General features: G+C 37.5%; 1 protein-coding gene across 1 annotated transcript; it reads right to left on the reverse strand.

The window, feature by feature from the left end:
* Positions 1–1,457: 1,457 nt before the first annotated feature.
* TRA2A (transformer 2 alpha homolog) lies at positions 1,458–25,577 on the reverse strand. Its single transcript, XM_049894159.1, has 8 exons — positions 25,347–25,577; positions 15,401–15,534; positions 13,605–13,770; positions 8,782–8,970; positions 5,000–5,115; positions 3,850–3,981; positions 3,417–3,484; positions 1,458–2,319 (listed from the first exon to the last, which is right to left on the reverse strand). Exons 1-8 carry the CDS (start codon positions 25,380–25,382, stop codon positions 2,309–2,311), a joined length of 852 nt encoding a protein of 283 aa, XP_049750116.1. The 5' UTR covers positions 25,383–25,577; the 3' UTR covers positions 1,458–2,308.
* Between the last annotated feature and the right edge of the window lie 447 nt (positions 25,578–26,024).

A 26,024-nucleotide genomic window follows, 5' to 3' on the forward strand; every position in this document is an offset into this window, starting at 1 on the left:
TTTCAACATTCTCATTTCTGTTCCAGTTGTTCGGTTCTGTCTTAGCTATCTAGTGCTGCTGTAACAGAAATACCACAAGTAGATAGCTTTAACAGAGAAAATTTATTCTCTCAGTCCAGAAAGACCTAAGTCTGAATTCAGGGTGCCAGCCCTGGGGGAAGGTCTCTTGCCATCAATCCTCCTTAGTTGAAGAGTTTCTCAGTATAGGGGCCCTGGATCCAAAGGACGTGCTAGTCTCCTGGCTCTTGTTCCTTAGTGGTATGAGATCCCCCATCTCTCTGCTGGGTTCTCTCTTGTTATCTTAAGAGAGACTGGCTTTAGACAAAACCCCAATCTTGTAGACTGAGTCCTGCAACATTAACATGACTGCCTCTACTCCTGCCTTATTAATATCAGAGATAGAGTTTACAATACATAGAAAAGTCACATCAGATGACAAAATAGTGGACAATACTGGGAGTCATGGCCTAGCCAAGTGGACAATACATTTTTTGGGGACTCAATTCAATCCATAACACGTTCCCATTACCCTAGTCTCAGAGGCCCCCAACTTCTCACCTATGCTTTAGAGTATCTGTTGACTATTTGGTCTCATATAGATGTTTTTTTTTAAAGGGCACAATTTTAGAAATCAACTTTTTAAAAGGTATTCTTTATGCTTTGAATTAGAACTCTTTAAGGTCCCATTTTGTTTTCCACAAGCTAGAAAAAAATAAAGAATTCACATTTCCTTTATAACTAACCTAGCAATTAGTATTTAGCAGTGACTTGGTAGTAATGACTGCTTAAGTTTTCAAAGTACTCCTAGTCAAGAGATTAATGTTGTCTTTAGGACAATGGTTCCCAGTCCTTTTAATAACCTGGATTAACAAAAACCCTTTAAGGACCAGCACAGATTGCCAGTTTTCCTCTACGACTATCCCTTACTGGCAAAAACAGCAACAACAAAAAAGATCCTTTGAAAATTTAGCTTTTTAATAGTAAGGTTCCTGAGGCTCTTTGATCCCATATATTTACAAAATTCTCAGCTTCACTTATGGATCACAGGTCACAATAATCTCATTGTTCCCAATGCTTTTAGAGACAAAACAAAGGAGCTCATAGGTCACCTGAATCATCCACCTCTTCACTGAAACAGTGGTTTGCTTCCTACTAGAATACGGGCTTCTTGAAGAGACGAGCCATCATATCTTTCCTATAATGACTGGTACACAAAATACTCTCAATATTTACAAGTTGGTCCACAAAAAAGAAGAGGGAAGAATAATAAGAGTTTTTTAAAGACTGAAGGACAAACAAGGAGTACACATTCAGGTGTAAGCAAAAATAGTGGCAAAGTTAGGATTGACAAAACTTTGTATAAATACATACTGGAGGAATGCTGGGAAAATGAAGGACTGGTGCCCAAATTCAATCTAGATATTTTTCTATTGTACCAAAATAAAGAGACAATACAATTTTCAAAGAAATTAACTTTATTTGGAAGGAGACTACTTTTCCCCACATGTATCTTCTAAGGACTCTATACTACACGATGACCATTGTCCCAATACCAAAATTTCTAAAGGCAAATTATACAATTGCTGTAGTTAATAAATAAGGGTTGTCCTTCACTGATTAAGGGAATATTTAAACTTCATATAAGTTTAACACCAAAAAAAAAAAAAAACCACATTTTAAGTTTGTAAAGTTTAAAGCATACTTCAAATATAACATGTGTAGGAGTCCACAAGTTTTCACCTCTAAAAAACAAAGACTTAATTGTTAGGGTTCAAATATTCCATTCTTCAAAAGAAATGACCAAGTGTTTTCTTCTATAGCTTCAAACTTACTACACTCAACTATTTGACTGTTCCATGCCACCCCAGACAAGCCTGACATGACTGAGCTACTTTATGTTACTATCTTACCTGGAAAAAAAAAAAAAAAAAGTCATAAATGCCAGTCTCTAATACGATACCTAATACAACGTCTAACACAAAAAAGGCTTTAAAAAAGTAAATTTCTTTCCTCATTTGATTAGCTTAGAGTTAATTTTATGTAAAAGAAAAATAATTTACCAGGCATAACACTGGGGTTCCTTTTTTACTCAAGATGTTTAACTACTCAAGAACAATTACATCTTCAAGAGTATAATAGAGAGTAAAAAACAGCAACACAATTGACAACATGTAGATGCTAAACAAACCGGCTTTTAAAGGGTTCTTTTTAAAGAGTAGGCAGGATCAGAAGCTTAAGGAAATCCAGAATTAAAAAAAAAAAGGAAAATAAAAAGAAAACATGTCCTTGACAGCAACCTTTCAGTTTATCAATAGCGTCCTGAAAGATAAAGAGCAAAAAAAATGTTAAATATGACAATCAGTTTGACTCACCTAATATTTCCTAACTCTCAACAGCCTCCATATACTCTGAATTGTCTAAATTGAACCATTATTTAGAAATGAGGTTCTTTAAAAAAAAAAAATTTTTTTTTTTTTACTGTGCTTTAAGTCAGTTCCTCATACAAAAACTTACACATACTGTTATGTGACCCTAGCTGCTCTCCCCGCATTGTGATAGCACACTCCCTCTCCCCCCACCCATATTTCCTGTGTCCATTCAACCAGCTCCTGTCCCCCTCTGCCCTCTCATCTTGCCTCCAGGCAGGAGCTGCCCACCTAGTCTCATGTGTCTACTTGAGCTAAGATGCTCACTCCTCACTAGTATCATTTTATGTCTTAGAGTCCAATCTAATCTGTCTGAAAAGTTGGCTTCAAGAATGGTTTTAGTTTTGGACTAACAGAGTCCGGGGGCCATGACCTCTGGGGTCCCTCCAGTCTCAGACCATTAAGCCTGGTCATTTCAGGTCTGCATCCCACTTTTCTCCTGCACCATCAGGGGTTTTCTGTTGTGTTCCCTGTCAGGGCAGTCATTGTTGGTAGCCGGGCACACTCTACTTCTTCCAGTCTCAGGCTGATGGAGTCTCTGGTTTATGTGACCCTTTCTTTCTCTTGGGCTCATATTTTCCTTTTGTCTTTGGTGTTCTTCATTTTCCTTTGCTCCAGATGGGTTGAGACCAATTGATGGATGTTAGACGGCCGCTTGCTAGCTTTTAAGACCCCAGAAGCCACTCACCAAAGAGGGATGCAGAACGTTTTCTTAATACACTGTTACGTCAATTGACCTAGATGTCCCCTGAAACCGTGGTCCCCAGACCCCCGCCTGCCTCTGTTACTGTCCCTCAAATTACTTCTTTGTATTCAGGAAACTTCTTAGCTTTTGGTTTAGTCCAGTTGTGCTGACTTCCTCCCTATTATGTGTTGTCCTTCCCTTTACCTAAAGTAATTCTTGTTTTTATCTAATTAGTAAACACCCCTTTCCCTCCCTCCCCACCCTAGTAACGTGGTTCTTAATGTTACAAAAGAAGTTTTACTTACTTGGGCTGTAAGAACGAGATCTTGATCGTGATCTGTACCGACTGTAATAAGGAGAAGGTGATCTTCTTCTGTATGAAATAAAAGATTATTTAGCATACCACACAATCACTCCATTGGCCGATGAAAAAACAAAAAATTCTTCAACACTCGTAATATTGTACCCAACAAAATAACTAGTAAGTTGTTTGTGTGCCAATGATACTAGAAGAATAAAGCAAGCACATGGCACAATGAAATATTGGCAAATAAAGGTAGTTAACCTCCACGCTAAGTCCTCAGAAAAATCATTTTTCCCTTTCTTTCAAAGAAAGCATCATATACAACCTATTTCAAATATCAACTTTTTGCAAATGTCTATCAAACATAAATTAAAAGTGCCAAATACTACTACCATCATCAAATACAGAAAAGAACTCACAAATTAAAACATTACCTGTACCGGTAATCGTAGTCTTCGTATCTGTCGTACCCACGATCATATCCTCTATCATAGTAAGAATCTCGCCGCCTGCCACCACCTCCACCTCCGCCGCCGCCTCCACCTCCACCGCCGCCACCACCACTACTACAGAAAAATATGTAACACCAATGTGAATGATTACTTTCCAGGATCATTTAATACAAATGGGTAGCTTTTAAGATATAATTGGAGGAAGGAGAGAAGATAACTTTTATACCAATCGAAGTCTCAATTTCATGTCTCCCATGAATTCTGCTTTGGTTTCCCCTGTATTATGTAAATAATTGGGAATGCTTTCACAAAACTCTTTAAACGATAAACTGGTCGTCTATTAATGCACTACCAAAATCAGTAGGACCTTTTTAACAAGTTGAAATGCAGCACTCTTTTGAGAAGCAGTACCAGAATGTTAAGATGTGTATTCCTCGACTAATTCAAAAGCAATTAATGTATTTCTGGAATTAAAAAGTAACCAACCCTGAACACCAAGGAGAACTGGACCTTACAAGGACGTCCAGCACTAAACCAATTCCAAGGTCTGGTGTTTAAACCGTTAGCGGCGAATTTTAACTCTAGTCATGGGGACACTATTTTCACGTTAGTTTTCCGAAGGCTCTAGCTTCCCAGTTACCACATTTTCTCCCAGTAAGGTTTCAAATTAAAGCCTATAACCCCTTCACTCTCAAAAAATACCTCTATGAATATTGTCTTCGGTTGTATTTTATTAAAAAACATTATAAAAGTTCCTTCAAAATGTGAAAACTGTGGTAACTGTGGCTTTTATTTTTTAAACAAATGCTGGTATCAGTAAAATCCTCACTATGTACAGGTTTCCAAGGTCACGTAAGAACAGAAAAAGAGTATTTAAAAAGCATACAGTATTTTTCTAGTACTCAATTTTTTCCTATTTGTACACTACCAAAAGAAGAGCCAGGAAATCCACTTTGATAGTTTTATCTTGTCCCCCTACTCAAATTACATACTCAAAGAACAAGTTAAGTAACTTCAACTCTAATAACAGGAAAAAAAAAATCATTTTATCTTCTGATTAATTAAACATTTGTACACACTTCTAGCGGATTTCTAGTGCTTACAGTTCAATTTTGGAAACCTGAAATCTTACTGAGTAGGTCTGCCCATGTAGATGCCCGGTGTAGGTGTGTGCGCTCTCTTGGTGATAGAATAATCCACACGAATTCTTCTACCGTCTAGCTCCATTCCATTTGCCCTTTCCATAGCCTATAAAGGAAAACAGGCACGTAAAGTCACGCATAATTTACTAGCCTTTAAGTAATAATTGTGTAAAATCAAGCACGAAGTGTTTGTAATCCAAACAAACTCTTCAGTTTGAAAATGACATAGTAATGCAGCATAGGGGCTTATATAAACATTTTTAGACTGCAACATTACCCAGAACACAATTTACTCAGTCCCAAGAGCAGCCGAACTTTTCCCCAAGTAATTTTCCTCAAACCATGAGATTAGAGAGAGGTATGAAAAGTCTCTTCAAGTTAAAACTCTTTATGTATTATACAGGTAGGCTGCCATTTCACACCGACTAGTCTCCAGCCATTCCACTTACAAAGACCAACTTTAAAACACTGAAAGTATGAGCTAAGGTTCTAATTATAACCTGCCCCCGCCCCCTGATCTTCAGTTTGCAGCCCAGCGTGCTGATATAACTCAGTGAGCAGTCAAAAAGAAATGATGATATAAGGAAATGGGTAAGTGGTTAAGAGCTTGGCTGCTAACCAGGAGACTGGCAGTTGGAATCCACCAGCCGCTCCTTAGAAACACTATGGTGCAGTTCTCCTCTCTCCTATAGGGTCACTATGATTCGGAATTGACTCTATAGTAGTGATTTTAAGCACACCGTTATGGTAAAAGCTGGTTCTTACTGAGACTGGACTAAAAATAAAGATAGAATGATTTTAACATAATCCACAAATGTTTCAGCTTAAGAGCCCCCAAAGAGCTAATCTTTTTTTCTTTTAATTAAAGACTACCACTTCTACAAAAACAAGGTGTATTTCTCTTGGTCTCACCTTTCAGAAGAACAATTATGGCTATTTTTCCCCGTGTATTAAAAAAAAGAGTATTTATATCCCATAAATAACTTTAACAAATTTTCCATCTGAAAATTCAAAATTCTTCTAAGTACTTCTTTCCCCAAGAACTGGGGCTACGATTTTACGTATTAATCCTTACTATACGTGTGCTAATATTGAATTTTCTTACATACACATCAGCTACACTGCTTCAGGAAGTCAGCGTTGAAGGGCTAGGGGAGGCAGCTACAGGCATAGAGAAGGAACCACGCAATTCAGAGAAGACTGAATAACTCTGAGTTTCGCAAAAATTAGCCTCAGTCTGGGCAACTCAAAGCAGAAATTACAATTCAGCTGCTAAATCTAAACTAGTCAAGCCTTAGATAACACACCACCACCTGGTGAATGCCTTGAAAGAGGGCGATGGTGGTTCAGTGGTAGAATTCTTGCCCACAAGGCAGGAGACCTGGGTTTGATTCCTGACCAGTTCACCTCCAGTGCAGCCACTGCCCATCTATCAATGGAGGCCTGCCTGTTCTATGATGCTGAACAGGTTTCAGCAGAGCTTCCAGGCTAAGACAGACTAGAAAAAAGGGCCTGGTGATGTACTTCTGCAAATCAGCCAATGGATCACCACAATGCTCCATGGGTCACTACTATCCGATCCCATTGTGCATGGGGCTGCCACGAGTGGGAGGGCCGGGGGGGGGGGGGGCTTATTCAACAGCAGCTAGTAACAACAAAAAACCTGCCAGTCATTCTTTATATCTGAGCTCGCATTTCCTATCACTTTGTCTTTAGGCACCAATTCCAATAAACACAATGATAATTTAAATACTCTGGCAAACGGCAATATCTGCAAGAAGCTCTTTGGGACTAAATAAAATCGCTATTTTTGTTTTACTTTATCCAGAAATAAACCTAGGGAGGTCACAAGTGATATCACAAACAAGTTTCACATAAAAAAAAAAAAAAAAAAAAAGCTGAACTGTGGTATTGTTTGCACTTTGCAAAGACACAAAAATTTCACTTATTACCTGGTATCTTGGTATTTTCTAAATTTACACCTTACCCCTTAAATGAAACCAGGAAGAGACAAACCATAAATACGTAACAATAAAAAACAAAAAGTTTTGGAAATAGTGGTGATGGTTGTACAACACTGTGAATGTAATTAATGTCACTGAATTAACTGTATAATCAAAAATGGTTAAAATTGCAATTTCATGTCACATATATTTTACAATAAACTAAAAAAAAAAAAAAACAATTAAAAATGGTCATACTGACAAAACACTAGGAAGCCTATTGAATATGCTATTAAATAGACTGTTATTGGGAGAGACCAGTCCCTGGAGGACATAATGCTTGGTAAAGTATAGGATCAGTGAAGAAAAAGACCCTCAACAACATGGACTGACACAGTGGCCACAACAATGGGCTCTACACAGCAACAGGGCACCTGACAACAACAAAAACATTAAATAAATGACTTCCAAATGAGGTTTTATTAGTAGTTATCCAGGATTTCTCAATCCTGGCACCACTGACACCTTTGTGAGGGGGCTGTCTTGTGCATTACAGGAAGTTTAGGAGCACCCCTACTCTCTACCCACTAGGCGCCAGTATTACCCATTATTTTGAAAGATATGCCGATTAAAAAAAATCTTTTTTCAGAATATACACAGCAACATGCCAAATCAACAGTTTTTACACGTACACGTCAATGACACTGATTATATTCTTCGAGTTGCGCAACCATTCTCATCCTCCTTTTGAGTTGTTCCTGCCCCATTAACATAAGCTCACTGCCCCCTAAGTTTCCTACCTAATCTTTGAGTTCCTGTTGTCCATTTGATCCCATATGGATAGTTCTTAAAAGAAAACAATGCTCAAGGCAGACATTTTTTACTAGTTAAGCTAAACTATTGTTTGGCCAATTTTTATTATGACTGCTTATGCTGCATTCAAATACTGCTGATGCACAGAGCAGTAATTTCCTATATCCTACTGTAACATGTAAAATGGTACACATACCACTCAAAAAATGCCACTACTCTCCATTTATTAAAGTCTGATAAAACTTTAATACTGAGCTTCAAATTCCTTAAAATGAATTTTTCTAACTCAATCACTAGGAACCTACCTATCTTAAAGAGAATGCAAGGTTACTGCTTCCTTTACAACTCAATGCCTAATACATTAGACTAGCACTATTTCAAGTCAGTGACTCGCATTATATTTTGTTAGGCAATTTCAGTACGATATGAAATGAAAAACTGTCAGTTCCTTCCATGCACTATTTTTCAAATATAGAAAATGATAAATATCAAGGTAACAGAAAAACAAGCTCTGTATCCACAAAGAGCTAATTATAGTCTCAGAAAATTAAATATAAATTTAAATACCACAGAATTTTTAAAAGTTTATTTAATTATCTGCATGGGATATCGATACGGCTTATTCAAAAGAAAACACAGACTGAATTTTTTCTATTAACTTAAATACACACAGCTCAATTTGTAAGGCCAGATTTCAATTAGGACAGGCCTATGCCAGAAAGCACAGGCTAGAAATTGCAATTGTGGTCACTCTAACGTGAACACTGAGAAGCAGTTTGGATCAGGTCAGAGAGCGGGAGAATGTAATAGTTGTGGAACTGGAAGTTTATTAATCGACTTTTAACAGTAATTCAATACTATAAACATACCCATTAGGAATTTTCCAAATTGATAAGCATTTATTCGTTAACAGCACAAAATAACCTTTTCTGGTAACTTAAAAAAAAAAATTTTAATTGTATATTTTTTTAAATTTCCACAGAAAATACTTCTATCAATTATAAAAACCAATTTACCTCCTTTGAGTCATCTATTCTCTCAAAATAAACAAAAGCAAATCCTCGAGACCGTCCAGTTCGCTGATCATAAACCACATTGACACCACTCAGTGGTCCATATCGAGAAAATACTTCACGAAGATCTCTCTCTGTTGTGTACAAACTGAGGCCAAACACTCCAAGACAAGTGTTGGGATCTGGATTCGCCTGTTGAATTGTTTATTTAAATGCAATTAAAACTCCAAATTAAAATACATGCAAATATCTTGCTTAGGACATCTTATCCAATATAACAGCACATTGTATCAAGTCACTTACAAGTAAGATTTTAAGAGAACTAATGCAGATGAACCAAGACTTTACAGTTCACAGTACACTCAGGCCTTCTATGGAGTACACTTCAGACTACATAGCCTGATTTAAAAAATTGTTTTTACTCTGTAGCCCAGCAAGCTCACTTTTCAAAATGTATCCTAAAGAGAGTTTATCTTGAGCTTAATTAATACTAAATATAAGGCATTCGACTATGTGGATCATAATAAATTATGTGCAACACTGCGAAGAATAGGAATTCCAATATCCTAGAGAAATAACAGCCTTTACGTGAACAGATATATACACACCCACGTTCTCTGTAGCATTGTTTACAATAGCAAAAAGATGGAAGCAACCAATGTACCCAATCAACGGATGAATGGATAAATTACGGTATATTCACAAGATGCAATACTACGCATTGATAAAGAACAATGATGAATCCATGAAACATTTCGTAACATAGAGGAATCTGAAAGGTGTTATGCTGAGTGAAATTAGTCAGTTGCAAAAAGAAAAACATTGTACGAGACCACTATTCTAAGTACTCGAAAAATAGTTTAAACAGAGAAGAAAATATTCCTTGACGGTTATGAGTGGGGAGGGAAGGAGGGAGAGGGGTTTTCACTAATTAGATAGTAGATAAGAACTATTTTAGGTGAAGGGAAAGACAACACACAATACAGGAGAGGTCAGCACAACTGGACTAAACCAAAAGCAAAGACATTTCCTGAATAAACTGAACGCTCTAAAGGCCAGTGTAGCAGGCCAGTGTAGCAGGGGCAGGGATTTGGGGACTATGGTTTCAGGGGACAACTAAGTCAACTGGCATAATAAAATCTCTTAAGAAAACATTCTGCATCTCACTTTGAAGAGTTGTGTTTGGGGTTTTAAACGCTAACAAGCAGCCATCTAAGACGCATGAATTGGTCTCAACCCACCTGGAGCAAAGGAGAATGAAGAACACCAAAAACACAAGGTAATTATGAGCCCAAGAGACAGAAAGGGCCACATAAACCAGAGACTACATCAGCCTGAGACCAGAAGAACTAGATGGTGCCTGGCTAAAACCAATGACTACCCTGACAGGGAACACAACAGAGAATCCCCAAGGGAACACAAGAGCAGTGGGGTGCAGACCTCAAATTCTCATAAAAAGACCAGACTTAATGGTCTGAGACTAGAAGGACCCCAGTGGTCATTGTCCCCAGACCTTCTGTTAGTCCAAGACTGGAACCATTCCCAAAGTCAACTCCTCAGACAGGGATTGGATTGGACTATGGGACAGAAAATGATACTGGTGAAGAGTGAGCTTCTTGGATCAAGCAGACAGACGAGACTGTGCTGGCAGCTCCTGCCTGGAGGGGCAATGAGAGGGCAGAAGGGGTCAGAAGCTGGCTGAATTGACACAAAAATAAAAGAGTGGAAGGAAGGAGTGTGCTACCTCATTAAAGAGAGAGCAATCAGGAGTATATAGCAAACTGTATATAGATTTGTGTAGAGACTGACTTGATTTGTAGACTTTCACTTAAAGCACAATAAAAATGTTTAAAAAAGCAGGGGGGGGGGGGAGAGGAATTCCAGAATAGTTAGTTGTGGCCATGTAGAACCTGTACATAGACCAAAAGGCAGTTCTTTGACTAGAACAAGGAGGTACGTCGTTTATAATAAGAAAAGGTGTGTCCCAGGGTTGTATCCTTTCATCATTTGTATTCCATCTGTATGCTGAGCAAATCATCCAAGAAACTGGACCATATGAAGAATGTGGCATTAGGATTGGAGGAAGACTTGTCGGCAATATGCAAATGACACAACCTTGAAACACTGATGAGGATCGAGGACTACAGCCTTCACTATGGATTACAATTCAACGTAAAGAAAACAAATATCCCCATAACTGGATCAATAAGCAAAGTTACAATAAATGGAGAAAAGAATGAAGTTGTCAAGAATTCCATTTTACTTGGATCCACAATCAATACCCGTGGAAGCAGCAGCTGAGAAATCAAACAATGTATTGCACTGGGCAAATCTGCTGCAGAAGACCTCTTTTTTAAGTGTCGAAAAGCAAAGATTTCATGACCCAAGCCATGGTATTTTCAATTGCCTCATATACATACAAAAACTGGACAATGAATAAAAAGACTAAAGAAGAATTGATGCATTTGAATCATGGTGTTGGCAAAGAATACTGAATACACCATGGACTGCCAGAACGAACAAATCTGTCATGGAAGAGCCAGAATGCTTCTTGGAAACGAGGGTGGCGAGACTTTGTCTCAAGTACTTTGGACACATTAGGAGGGAACAGTCCCTGGAGAAGGACATCACGCTCGGCAAAGGGTCATCAAAAAAGAAGACGACCCTCACTATTATAAGAGCTGGAGAAACAGTTTAAGCAGAGAAGAAAATACTCTTTGATGGTTACGAGACGAGGGAGGGAGGAAGAGGGTATTCACTAATTCGATACTAGGTAAGATTCATTTTAGGTGAAGGGAAAGACAGTACACAACACAGGAGAGGTCAACACAAACAGACTAAACCAAAAACAAAGAAGTTTCCTTAATAAAGTGAACACCTCAAAGGCCAGCACAGCAGGGGCGGGGGTTTGAGGACCATGGCTTCAGGGGACAGCTAAGTCAACTGGCATAATAAAATCTATTAAGAAAACATTCTGCAGCCCACTTTGGAGAGTGGTGTCTGGGGTCTTAAATGCTAGCACGTGGCCATCTAAGATGCATCAACTGGCCTCAACCCACCTGCAACAAGGAAGAATGAAGAACATCAAAGACACAACATAATTATGAGACCAAGACACAGAAAGGACCACATAAACCAGAGACTACATCAGCTTGAGACCAGAAGAGCTAGATGGTGCCTGGCCACAACCAATGACTGCCCTGACAGGGAACTCAACAAAGAAACCCTGAGGGAGCAGGAGAACAGTGGGATCCAGACCCCAAATTCTCATAAAAAGACCAGACTTAATGGTCAGACTGGGACTGGAGGGACCCCAGAGGCCATGGTCCCCAGACCTTCTGTTAGCCCGGCGCAGGAATCATTCCCAAAGCCAACTCTTCAGACAGGGATTGGACTGGAATAGGGGATGAAAAATGATACTGGTGAAGAATGAGCTTCCTGGATTAAGTGGTCACGTGAGACCATGTTGGCATCTCCTGTCTGGAGGGGAGATGAGAGGGCAGAGGGGGCCAGAAGCTACCTGAATGGACATGAGGAGAGAGTGTGAAGGGAAGAACTGTGCTATCTCATCAGAGGGAGAGCAATTAGGAGTGACAGCATGGTGTATGTAAATTTTCATATGAGAGACTCACCTGACTTGTAAACTTTCAATAAAAGCACAATAAAAATTAATTAAAAAAAGTACTAATTAGCATAGACATCTAATGTGCCTATAAAATTAACCATTTGAGTACTATTGGTTTTTTTTTTAAATAACAAGGGTATGTGGTTTCATATAATCACGTGATGTAAGGTCATTTTCTTGTGTGACTGTAACTGCTCACTAAAACAAGTTACAACAATTTCAAGGATGTTGCAGGACCAGGCAGTGTTTCATTTTGCTACACATACATAGGGTCGCTATGAGTCAGAACCGACTCGATGGCACCTAACAACATAATTTCTGATTTATTTGAATGGTTTATACTCCTTATAGATTTGTACTTAACCTGACTTCATGTGCAATTGCCAATTAGACTCTTCCCCCATTTTTATCCTTTAACAAGGATAATCTTCCAATGTTCCCACAATCTTCGAGTTTAAAAAGTAAATGTACACTAGATTTCAGAACATCATAATGACAGACTCCATAGGTTAAATGATTCAGTATCATGTGGGAGAAGCTAGTATAGCAGTTAAAGCACAGAAACTTTAGGGCCAGGAAGTGTGGTTGAAATCTAGGCTTCACCAATTAGCTTAAAAAAAAAAAAAAGCCCAAGACCCAAACTCAGTTTCCTTACCCACAGCATGGCAGCCAGCCTCACAGAGAAGTCAGGAGTATTAAGTGAATTAAAGAATTTTGTATAGTGCTTAAGATAAGTTTTAGCTTTATTACTAATGTTGAGCTTTTGGTATCTCCTTGTTTTCCCCCCTACTAAGGAAAAACTTTGAATGTATGTTAACTTTCTCAATTCACGTTTACACTTTTCATTTTAATTCTTGGAACATATCACTCCCCCCAATTCCATCTTTTTTAACTACTCAAAAGGAAGGCAAATGATTAAATGTATGTAAACAATATTTATACACTCGCTTTGCGGTAGCTGTCATGAAATACGTAAGCTTGTTAAGATGTCATTTTTCTTAATGTAATTTTCTTTATTAGCAAATCCAAGGCATGCAAGATTTTGTTTCTTTATTCTGAAAGCTAAAGCAGCTTGTTAAGGATGTTTCTGAAGTACTACTTCTAAACAATGTCATAACTCTCAGAGAAGCAAGGTATTATGCCATGACTAAACACACTGGGGAAGAAAAAAAGTTTTCATTAACTTTTAAAAATCACATACTCTGCTGCCTGTATGTCTTCTCCGGTTAGACATTGGAGAGTGACTTCGGCTCCTTCGACGTCGGTATTCCGGTGTGTATGATCTACTTCGAGATCGTCTCCTATGAGAATGAGAGTGGGATCTGGATCGAGTGTAACGTCTATGAGAATGCCTCCTTGATCTCGACCTTTGAGAGAAAAATACAGGTAAACATAAAAATAATATGGCCACAAGGACGTATACCATAAATCTCTGCCTATTCTCTCCTTTCTGAGGAAAAGGTATTTTTCCTTTTGTTCTGTTGATCACTACTGCCTTATCTCACACATCTGCCCATTGCTGCTCGCCTAGTTCATTTCCTATCTGATTATTCTGTAGTTCTCAGATGGTCCTCTTCCTTTGTCTATAAATTTCATTAGTTCAACAAATTCTTATTTACCATTCTTAAGATTCTTCTTTAAATAACTTAGCCAAACCAGTGGGAACGATAGTCATACAAAATTACTTTAAGGCATGCAGGGAGGTTTAGACAGACAGATAACATGGGGTAAAGGGAACAAAAACCAATGGGTGAAGACATGCAACAAAGAAGGCTAACAATAAAGCTGGGAGACTTAATAGTTAGGACCTGCTAGTAGACAGGGGAAGTGTTTTAGAAGTAGGCAAGTGCAAAGGTTCCTGGACAAGACAACATGGAGACACATTCAGAGAATAGCGAAACAGCATTTCTATCTGCTAAGAATTAGAATACTTACACAGTAAGCAATGAGAGTGAAGATTTGGAAAGGACCAGTTATTTAAAACCTTCATTTATCAGGATGAGTGTACTGAAGGGAAGCAAGTTATTAAAGGCTTCGAGTGGGAAAGCCAATAAAATGAGTGGACTACTATCTAAAAGAAAATCAATCATTTTGGCGGTGGGGTATATATGAAGAAAATTTGTACTTGTTCAAGAATATCAAATAGCTACTTCCCATTTTCCTTAGCACTAATTTACACCCAACTTTAAAAATAAAGAAAAAATACTAATAAATAGAAAGCCTGTCGTTTCAAATAACAACTGTTACTTTTAAATAGCTATGAAAAGCAAGATGCTGACTTAAAACCCTTCTAGGTCCCTACCTTCTTTCTTCTGTTTCATGGCCCCTTGGCAAGCAGACTCTAGTCAAAAAATTAATGACTTAACCATACTGTCTGTCCCAATTATTTTAAACCTTTTTTTTTCTACCTCAATACACCTTGGACATCTGATACACTGAACTCTGCAGTGGTTTCCTAGGGAGCTGTTGTAGTTAGAGGCTGGTGGGGGCAACCTCTGAATCACCTAGTGATTTTTTTCCCCCTCTAAATTACACTCGAACACTGAGTCAAAATCTTCAGATAATGGATGTAGCTGGAATGTAAATCTTGAAAAAGCTTCCCAGAACAGTCTCATTTTCAGTACAACAAACACACATGAACCTTCTCTGCACTAAATTACATGCACTGCATTATTTACTTGTGCAAATCTTGTTGAGATTAAAACCAAACACTAATTCTCAAGTGCCAAGCACATTTAAGGCAATCAACACATACTTAAATTGCACCAACAATCTGTACCCAATAGATTAATCAGTCTAAGAGATAATTCTAACTTAGCTAAGTCTAGAAGATAATCATTTTCAAACTCCACAGTTTAAGGGAAACTACTTCATGATTTTGAGTCTTCAGTGAACTTTCTACACAAAATGCAGCAAAAATGAAGAATTTGGTAAAACTGCTTTTGCCCTGAAAAACCTAAGGAAAGCATTTTAAGTATTATTTTAAATAATACTTACCTGGATTTTGATCTTGATCGAGAATGGGATTCAGAGTGTTTGGAAACCCTTGATGGACTACGAGATCCTGACCTGCTCTCCGATTTTACACGAGCAGGAGTTCCCGTTGGAGATTTTGACTGAGAGCGAGACTCCTAACAAAGAAGACAGTATTACAAATGGCACTGGTCACACAGATGCCTAACACCTAACATTTAAAGTACCGTAATTATTTTATATTGATTGCTCCTGAAAAACAAATGGTTAGGCAACACCCTCCAGAAAAAATTTCAGCTCATTAATAACCCATTGTTAATACTGCTAACTGTCCTCAATAATTCCCTACTTGAACCAGATCACCAATTCTCTATTAACTAAGTAATCATGCAAAATTCATCTACAACTTGATCATACAGACACTGGAACATAAACCATACATTTACTTAACCTAGGACCCATTCATTCTTCCAGATTCTTTTAATTCTACTTCACTCTTGCTTTCTACTTCTCTTCATTCTTCATTGAGTTTTTCATTTTTCATACTTCGTGTATTCTTCCCCAATTCAAACAATTCAAAATAGCCTTAAAAAAATATTCAAGTGCTTCTATCTGACCAATCTTCTGTTCAATTTTTTCCCCCATTCAATTTTAATTTTCTGATCTTTAATACTTTTCATTAGCCTTCTTTTATCTTGATTTATCTTCCACATTCTTGGAAAAAACTCTTCAATTTCTTCACGAACATTAACCTTAATGGAAAAAGAACATTTAGTATATTTAAGCACGTGGGGATTATAAAACTCTGCTGGAGTTCAGAATGTTATCTACCAAATGGAAAAGCCAGCAGGTAAAGTGCAAATAACTAATTAAAAAACAATTTTTAATTTTAAAAATGGTTCAAAAGTCTAGATTCTAACAATTAAAAGAGAATTTATTGAATTTCTCTAAATGTTTTTTACCATACTCTTCACCACCCTCCCCTTTCATGTTTCATCCTAGTTCCTAAAATGTGGACAATTTTAACAAAAAAACCTTAATTCAGATATAACTCTAACATTAACTGCAATTTCCCCCCATCTGTTTTTTTTTTTTTTTTTTTTTTTTTACTATTTTATAACCTGAAAATTCTTAGTGATCTTAAAATAAGCTTTCATGAAGTCATGCTAAGAAATCAAGATATAATTAAAGCAAAGCATCCTAGGCTGAAATATTTGTACACACCTATCTAAACTCACATTACAAGACACATGCTGAAGTTCAAAGAAGTCTAAAAAGCTAATAAAATGACTTAGCATCTTCTTTCAATTTTGTTTGATCACCATATATCTTTGCTCCACTATGATTTAACCAGAAAGATATGTTTTGAAGGCAAACAAGCATAATGAAAAAACTAAGGGGAAAAAGATTGGCTTATAAGATCTTTCTGCAATCATGCCATTTTAAATGCTGTTATTCATGAAATATCATAATGTATAAGAAGTACAAAATTAGTACAACAGTCTTATTTTTTTTTTTTTTTGCGTATGTTATGCATGCTTCTAGCCTTCAGTGACTAGTCTTATATTAGAAAACTGGTTTCTGAAAAAGTTGAATACAAATCAAATAATTTAAAACTGATTATAAGCCTGTTTTTAAAAGAAATCCTATACAAATTCCACTTTAAGATCAAAATTGTCTTTTGTATTTTGTGAATAACTGTAATTAACTATAAAACTAAATCTGCACTCATGGTACACCAGTGTGCGTACGTTAATGAGTATTTATTAGTAAATAAATACTCATTAACTCAATACGTATTACCTAAATTAAGTATATATCAAAACTTAATTCAGCTTCTTAGTGATTTGAATGATACATAAGATGGACTAAGTCTGGTTTCTGTCCACTTAAGCTTTGATTATTAGTGTAAACAACTAGCCCAATTTCACAAAAGTACTATCATGCAACTTTAAACAAATTTCTTAAAACTTCTACTTCAAGTTTAATGTCAAAAGACTTATTTATCAATAGCTGTACAAATGCCTCTACACTCACCCATTTTTACAGATGAAAACAAAACTGAAATACATAGCTACCCTTCTGTTGAATACCAACCTTCCCCATTTAGCTACCTACAATAACTCTTTGACCACATCTCAGGTACTCTCTCAATTCCTGGACAGACGCCTGTAGTAGGCATGAAAATTTAGGTTTTTAATTCATTGAAACACTGTCAAAGCAGCATATTCAGAGACTTTATATATAAAAAAAAAAAAAACTATGGCTAAATTTGCTTGTAATTGAAGTCTCACAGGTTGGCTTAAACCGTTAAGAGTATTTCCGACTTTCTTTTGGCTTTCATTGCTTCTATAAAAGAGATCCTCTGGCATAACGTTTACTTCCTGTTCAAGAGCAGCAGAAGGAATAATATCTACTCCTTCTTATACATGCATATCAGAAGGATTTTCCTCTGTGAGACACTGTAAACCTTTACTTTTACTAGGATGTAAATCAAAATCACACTAAATCCCAAAATTTAGTCTTAAAATGTTTATTTGGCATAAACTCTCTCTAGCACATGAAAAAATGTTTAGTCAATATATATATATTTGATTTTCAAGTCTTTCCTCATAAATATGACTTTAATAGTTGATGAAAATAACTGCTCAGAAATGAATGTAAACAAAGTAATTCAGTAATATCCTAAAATTTAAATTTTAAATCCCAATTCTCATGTAGCAACTTAACAGAAAAATGCTATTTTTCCTTTGAATTGGTAGGCTAAGAATCACATTATGACAGAATGCCGTTTCAAAAGACATCAGCGAATTTTTTTTTACAAAGCTTTGCTTGTCCAAGGTGTCGCAAATATCTAACCTTTCTTGCTGTCTCACATCCAAGACCACCTTTTCTTTTTAATCTCAGGGAAATCTAAATCCGGGTAATTTTCTTTATAGAATGACTCAAGGTTAAGAAACAGTTGTCTTTCAATTCCACTCCAACTCCTAGTTAAAAACCGGCCACTATCATTTTAACTTCCAAAAACAACTTAAGAAACTTATCTAAAAAGGTAAATCAGTAACTGCCGGTACACTTAACCTGAAGAATAAACTACAAAAGACCAAAGAGACTTTTACTTATTCAGAAGTATTTTTACTATAATGTTTCCCCAAAAGGCATGCCCTTCTAAGAACTGATGATTAATAAAAAGTCTTCACACAGAAAACTGTCATAACCTCCTTAAACAGCTTCTGTTTGTTCTTTTAACTACTCTTTATTATCAAAGTACCTAGCCATTAGTGTGGCTGAAGGACACAGCCAAAAAGAATAAAAAATACTACAGTGTACCCAACACAGCAGTCTAAGAACTACCTTTCTTTTCTGTTAAAACAGTTGTTTTTCAAAATAACCATGTACTCATTGTTGCAGAACATGAACAATTCCTGCAATACAGCTAGCATCATAATACAGGTGGGGGAAAAAAAAAAAAACACTACATGCTTAAAAAAAACCCATTGCCGAAGTAGTCGATTCCTACTCTTAGCGACCGTAATATGCTTCCAAAAAAAAAAACAAACTAAACCAGTTGCCATTGAGTCAATTCCGACTCATAGCAACCCTACAGGACAGGGTAGAACTGCCCCATAGTTTCCGTGGAGCGCCTGGTGGATTCGAACTGCCGGCCTTTTGGTTAGCAGCCTCAGCACTTAACTACTACGCCACCAGGGTTTCCCTAATATTCTTAAAAAAAAAAAAAAAACAAAAAACCCACTGCTGTCAAGTCGATTCCAACTCATAGCGACCCTACAGGACAGAGTAGAACTGCCTCATAGAGTTTCCAAGAAGCGCCTGGAGGATTCAAACTGCTGACCACTTGGTTAGCAGCCATAGCACTTAACCACTACGCCATCAGGGTTTCCCTAATATGCTCAGTACTTAGTAAAGTACTAAAATTAACATATAAACCAATTTAAATGCTGTGCTGTAAACCATTGCAGTATTAAGCCAAGGCAAATTCTACATGAAGTACAAGTCTGTAAGACAAATTTTCTCAAAATACATTTTCCACTACTTCATAAAACTGAAAATCTATTTCCATAGAAATACACAAGTACATTAAAAAAAAAATCTACAAATTAAAGAGAGTACTTAAAATACTCAAATAACTCACTATATGTACGTACTAAGAATGTCGATCTTAAGGAATTATAAGAAACCTTATACGTTCACTCAATTCTTTAATTTCGGCCTGCACAAATTGCAGTTCTGCCTCCTTTCAGATATGATACTTCTTTTAAAGACCCTCAGGCTTACGACAGAAATACTTTGTCTCTTTTTAACCCATAACTGCTATTAGAGCAATCCCTTAACAAACCAAGCCAAACCAAACCCACTGCCGTCGAGTCTTGAGTCTATTACAACTCATTGCAATCCTACAGGACAGCGTACAAACCGCCCCACAGTTTCCAAGGAGCGCCTGGTGGAATTTGAACTGCCGTCCTTTTGGTTACCAGACAGAACTCTTAACCACCACGCCATCAGGGTTTCCAAAAGGTGTATAAAACAAGTTTACAAGAACTAAAGTTGCTAGGCTATATTAAAAGTCGGTAAGTAGTAATTAAAACTAAACTAAGAACCTGTTAAAGCATTCTTCACTTAATAGTCTCATTTTCTGGTGTCATGGACTTTTTTTTTTTTGGGCCCAAGGAAAAACGATAACTTTTCTTCTACCTCAGCTCAGTCAAGCCTAGTCACCCAGACTATGGTGAAAACCATGAGACAATAAAGTTTATACACCAGTATATATAACAGTAACTTAAAGAAGGGATGGGGAACCACATTCCCTTCCACTGTTCCTTTCTCAGCTTTTCTACAATATTTACTAATTCTTTTCCCTATCTAATTGTTACCATTTCCTCACCTCCACTTCTGCCCAGCTAAATACGTTAGGATATATGAATGAGCAACAATCAGTGTTAATTTGTCTTGCAAAGGTCCCAAGGTTAGTTATTTGATACCTGAACACTGATACCATTAAAGAGACAGTTTTCACACTGTCAGGCAAATTCTAGGAAAATATTATGTTCATTGTTTGTGGCCATTTCACACCTGTTATACTACACATGTGATACCACAGGTGAATAACTTCAGTTCACTTAAAAAATTAAGGCCAGAGACAAAGCTCATTTTGTCTTTTTTTTTTTAATGACTCGCATACCTAAATACTTAAAGCCTTTGATACTCTTTCAGATCACAAGACTTTTTATGCCCATTTTAGGAATGATACAAAAGCTTAAGAAGCATCTCTGACAAATCCGTAAAGTTACAGTTTAAGTACTGTGGGTGCACCTGCATAATTCCTTTTATACTTGCACTTTATTATATTGCACCCATCAGCGAAAGAAATGCAAAGATAAAAATGGGAGCTTTAAGATGCTTCCTTAAGTTCATAGTTTTGCTGAAAGGAAAGAGAAAAAAAGAAAAAGCATTAAAATTGAATAAATGATAGTACTTAACTTTAGGAAAATAAATTAAACCCAAGACAAATAAGACTCTTGGGTTTAACAGTACCCCTACTGCATAAAAGGAATCTTTACCATTTTGTAACAGGTTTATGGATGACTTATATGAGGTTATATGCCAAAGAAGCTGAATCACATCTTTTTAAAGTCAAAGTGCTATAACATTTTTCCTTACCTGAAAAATGGGAACTCAATTTTATTTGTATCCTCTTTTTCATAAAAAGAAAAAGGCCAAACCTCACTTGTACCCTCACATTTATTATTTTGAAATCTCATCAACAACCTTAAAAGCCTAGTTTAAGGGTTTTTAAAAAACGAGCCAGTGAACAAGCTGGGTTTTGAATAGGGCAGTCATCATCCCTTATCATTAAGGGGGGAAAAAAAAAAGGTTTTCAGAGAAGAAAAAAAACTTCCCCCATATCCTCCATTCTTTAACAAAATATCTTAACACGCAACTTATAATTTCAAACTGCTATTTTAATGAATTTATGTTTTGCCCTTCACTTTTACCATCCAGTCAATCATCGCGTATTCTAAGAAGAGGAACTCTGGGATTTCCTAAAAACATTCCAGTTACTTGAGAAGTCTGAACCAGCCCTGAAAAGGAGGAAAGAATTAAGCAGTACCTCTCCTTTTCAACTACTACAAAGCATGGCATAAATCTGAGATCAATTAAAAAAGATCATTAACCTATGTTCAAAACATCAGCCCACTGTACTGTAGAGGAAAAAAATGGACTTAACGTTTTTCTAAGTTTAGTTTAAAAAAATTTTAGGATAAAAGGAGAATAAAATAGGTAAAACGATAAGAAAAGCTTAACTTCTATTCTCCTTAATTCTATAAAGGGCGCTAAAACGTTTTGACATCAACAGCCTAATTTTAGTTGAAGGTGTATAAAGCAAACAACTCCTTACTTTTACGAAGATGACATGCAAAACCATAGCTCAAGTGCCAACCTCACTCCCAGTTTCAAAGGACATTTCCACTTAAATGTTTCTGTTAACTTGACATACATGGTTACATCATTCTCCAGGTTCCTCTGAAAATGTCTCATTCTTTACATTCCACTGTTCCCCTATGCAGACCACATTTTTCATAATTTTCTCGCTTAAATATTTCTAGTGCTCCCTGCTGCCCTTTGTGTACCAGTCTCTCTGGTGTTTCATTATGTCACTCCCATAATGAAGAATCCACAGATGATTCCTTACTACACATTACATTAAAAGTTCAAATACCTAAATCTAGGATTCAATGCCCTCCACTGACTGTATTTTTAGTTGACTCTACCTCTCACCATTCCAGCACAAACTCCTCACTGTCACACCAGTAAAATTAGTATCCACTTCCCTAGTCATGAGATCCAGTGTAAGTTTTACATCCTAGGTAAAGCTTTCCTTTCCCTAGCTCACAAAACTGCTCGGCTCCATTTTCTGAATCCCTTTTAAATTTTACCACACAGTTTAGCACTTGATTAATATACTTACTTTTACCCAGATTTGTCAGTCATCTCAAATTAGACTGCAAGTTCTCTTGCCCTGGAGAACACCTAGCCCTTACTAAAAAAAGCAACAGATGTTCAATGAGTGTCACCTCAGACAGAAGAGAATTTTGGTTGGTTATCTATCGGATAGGGTCAACTATAACAGAATTAGCCAACTACGTTTTCTCTCCTTCAGTTCTTTAAAATGGAAGTCATTAACCTATAATAGAAAATTAAGCTGTAGCAACTGCACTTAGCAAACTCCATTAATGGCTTTGAGGCACTGAAGTACAGTGTGCTCTTTAAAAACAACAAAGCAGAAACCCAACACACACACAGTATATTTATAAATTGAGCAGTGGACTGGAACTTGTATGTCTCATATTCTTGGCTGCACGGTCTTCTGAGCCTCAATGTTTAATCTCCAAAATAGCAACAGTATTCCAGCCCTTGCAAGACTGTGAGCAGTAAATTAGAAAATACCTCAAAGATTTTTGGGGAGATTAGATTCTAAAATGCTATAGAAGTAAAACTGTTAGTATACTTAGTCCTGTGTCTTTAATGTTTCAAAGACTCTAGAAAGTTACCAATTATCTTTTGAGTAAAATGGAGTTAATACTTATTCTGTAGATAAAGCAAATGAAATCTCGATTTAATGTATTAGAAGCATTCTTCTCACTAACAAAATTCCTACACGAGGGAAAACATGGGTTCAACCCAAAAACTAGATTTAAAACAATCTCCACAAATGCTTCCAAAAACTTTGAATTCCAACCTATCAATGTTTTCCCTAATTTGATTTAGTCAAAGTTTGAAGTATAGCAACTATTCAAACACCTCAACACACATCATTAGAAAATTCTTTTTTGGGCCTAAATGGTTGTTACATTCAAAGAAGGTACAAAGATAAGGACTCAGCAATCATATTATACAAAAATGTTTTTAAATTGCTCATTTGATTAGCAGATAAAATGTCACTGTGGTTTTAAAACCAGAAATTATAGTGAATATTAAATTACTTTAACAACTAAAAATGTACACTGACAGAAAAGCTTCTGGTGGTCTTCTAATTCTTTAATCAGCTATACATAAAGACAATTACCTCAACTTTTAAAAACACAAAAAAATTAACAGGTGAGCCCTGAAAGAATCAATTTACTGAGTTCATTTACACTAAAGCACACTTGGGTACCACCTGTGAAAGAATTTATTTTCTATGACCATAATGGTCAAAATAGGAAAAAATAGCTAAAACCCCTTTTTCTATTAAAGTAAGCTGTTAATGCCTACATACGTTTTAGCTTAAAATTGGGTGGGAATCTCACGTTACTTTCGCAGGTGGGTAAGGTCACAAATATCTGGAATTCACTCAACTTGCTGACAAGTTAAAGAAGCTACTAACATTTTCAAAACAAGCAGCAGCTTACAACTACCACCAAATATTTTTACTGCATGATTTAAAGTTTTGTTGGTACAATCAACACACCATCCTTCAAAATAAGTATATTCAACCACTGATTTATATCCATGCCCCCAATTTTACTTAAAATAAATAAATAAAAGAAATTAAAAGTCGCTTTTGTTGTTGTTTCTAACTTACTGATTTAGCTCTTTCCTCAAAAAGAACAAAAACCTAAATCGACCTTCTGATTTGATCGTCTGGTACAGGTGTTTAAATATATAAGCTACCGAAAAAGACAAAGTTCATTCCCTACAGCTATCTTTTATGTGTTTCCCCTAGTGACCGGAATAAATACCAACACAACAGCCGGAACGTGCTGCCTGGGGGTTTTCATTTCTTCTCGGGGTTCCTCACTAACTCACTTCTACCAAGGATTACGAAGATAATTTTAGAACTACAACTCAAACATTGACAAATGTTCTAGTACATTTATGCTTGAAATAAATTGTATTCTTAGTGACGTTTATATTCATCCGACCCAAAATAATGACAACTTTCTGAGCCGTCTTTGCTGGGGGATGGAGTAAGAGGAGAAATGGAGAGGACCTATAATTTTCAGGTAACACTATGAGTTAGATAAGAGTATAAACTGACTATGTATTTTTAAAATACTGGCCCATGAAATTCGTTGTTATGTAAGATTAAGACAGACGACCCCCCCCTTTTTTTTTTTACCGTAAAAACCTGTAAAGGAGCGGTCAGTTTTTAGACAAAAGGTCAGAGGAAAAGAATCTTAAGATATAAAGAGAAAAAAAACCCAACATCAAGGAATTAGAAAAATAAGGCGTTACAGCATTTCCACATTCATTTTGAAGTGAAAGAAAAATAAAAGGGACATTAAGGGAAAAGGGCTCCTTGCGTAGTTTTCCCCTCACAGCTCTCGTCTTAAGAACGCTTAAGGGTCGGTGCGGTCGTTGACTAACCACTTCATTAGGCTCGTCCCACCTTCAACCTCAAGGCTTTCGCCTTAATAGACGCAACGCCGCCGGTTCCAACAGAGACGCGGCCGCTCACTGCAATAGAGAGCCAAGGAGACACAGGCCCCAGCTAGTCCCACGCCAGCTTCACCCCGCCCGGACAATAGCCCCGCGCACTTTGGACCCCGAGACCCTCTACGAAGCTCGGGGTCGCCAGAAAAGCCACCGAAGGAAGCACCAACCACTATACGGCCTGAGGGAAACTCCCTGCTGCCTCCTCCCGCCCCACCGCGACGGGGACCCACACCTCGGAACGGCGATAAGACGCCTCAATGGTGGGTAAAAGGGAAGGAGCAAAGAGGGTGGGAAACAGGACTCAGGAGTCCAGGTATGAAGTCTGTCTCCAAAAAAAGGGGAGGGGTTAGCCGCAGTGTTTGGGCAAAGAGTGAAACCCAGAAGCCATCTTGGGATGTGAGAAAGCAACCGCGATGGCTCCCGAGGTTGTTCCCCGCAGGACTCCCCACAATCCCGCCCGACCGCGCTCGTCCCGGTGAAACCCAGAGCATCGGGCCGCCGCCGAAGACGGCTCCCGCAGCTTTGTACTCACTCTGCCCTCGAAGTTGTTCTCCTCTACATCACTCATGTCGGCCAGGTGTTCTCCAGAACTAAATATGAGACAAGACTCGGCGTGAGGGCCGATGGCCTAATCAAACCGCTGACTGGACCGCGGGGAGGAGGAAAGAGTCGGCAACAACCGCCGCTCCACTCCACTCCCACTCGGTCGCAGGCTCCGGCAAAATGGCGCCGCGCCGCTAGACCCTTCTGGCCTTCCGAGTGCGCGACGTAAGGGGCGGCCGTCCCTGTGACGTCATGAGGCCCCGCCTCCCTCGAGGCTTTGTATGGATTCTGGCTTAGCGCGCGAGAATAGATGTAGGTTCTGACTCACGCGATGAAGCCGCGTCCCAGGCGTTGACCTCCAAACCTCAAAGGCGTTTGTAGCGCATCAGTCCCTTTCAAGATTTTTTAGTCAGCAGATGAGCTCTTATTGACGTTGGTCCCTTTAAACAAGTGAATTCTGATGTAAGAGAGCAGAAAAAACTGGAAGCTTATGTGTAGTTAATAGGCTTTTATATATGGATGTTTTCAGTGATCTTTATTTTTCCTTAACATTTGCCTTTTGTAATGTTAACTGCCAAAAGAGGGAACAAATCTGTCTGGGAAGAAGTACAGCCAAAATGCTCTTTAGAAGCAAGGGTGGCGAGACTTCATCTGGCTTATTTTGGTC

This window comes from Elephas maximus, chromosome 8, assembly GCF_024166365.1.
Source record: "Elephas maximus indicus isolate mEleMax1 chromosome 8, mEleMax1 primary haplotype, whole genome shotgun sequence".
NCBI lineage: Eukaryota > Metazoa > Chordata > Mammalia > Proboscidea > Elephantidae > Elephas > Elephas maximus.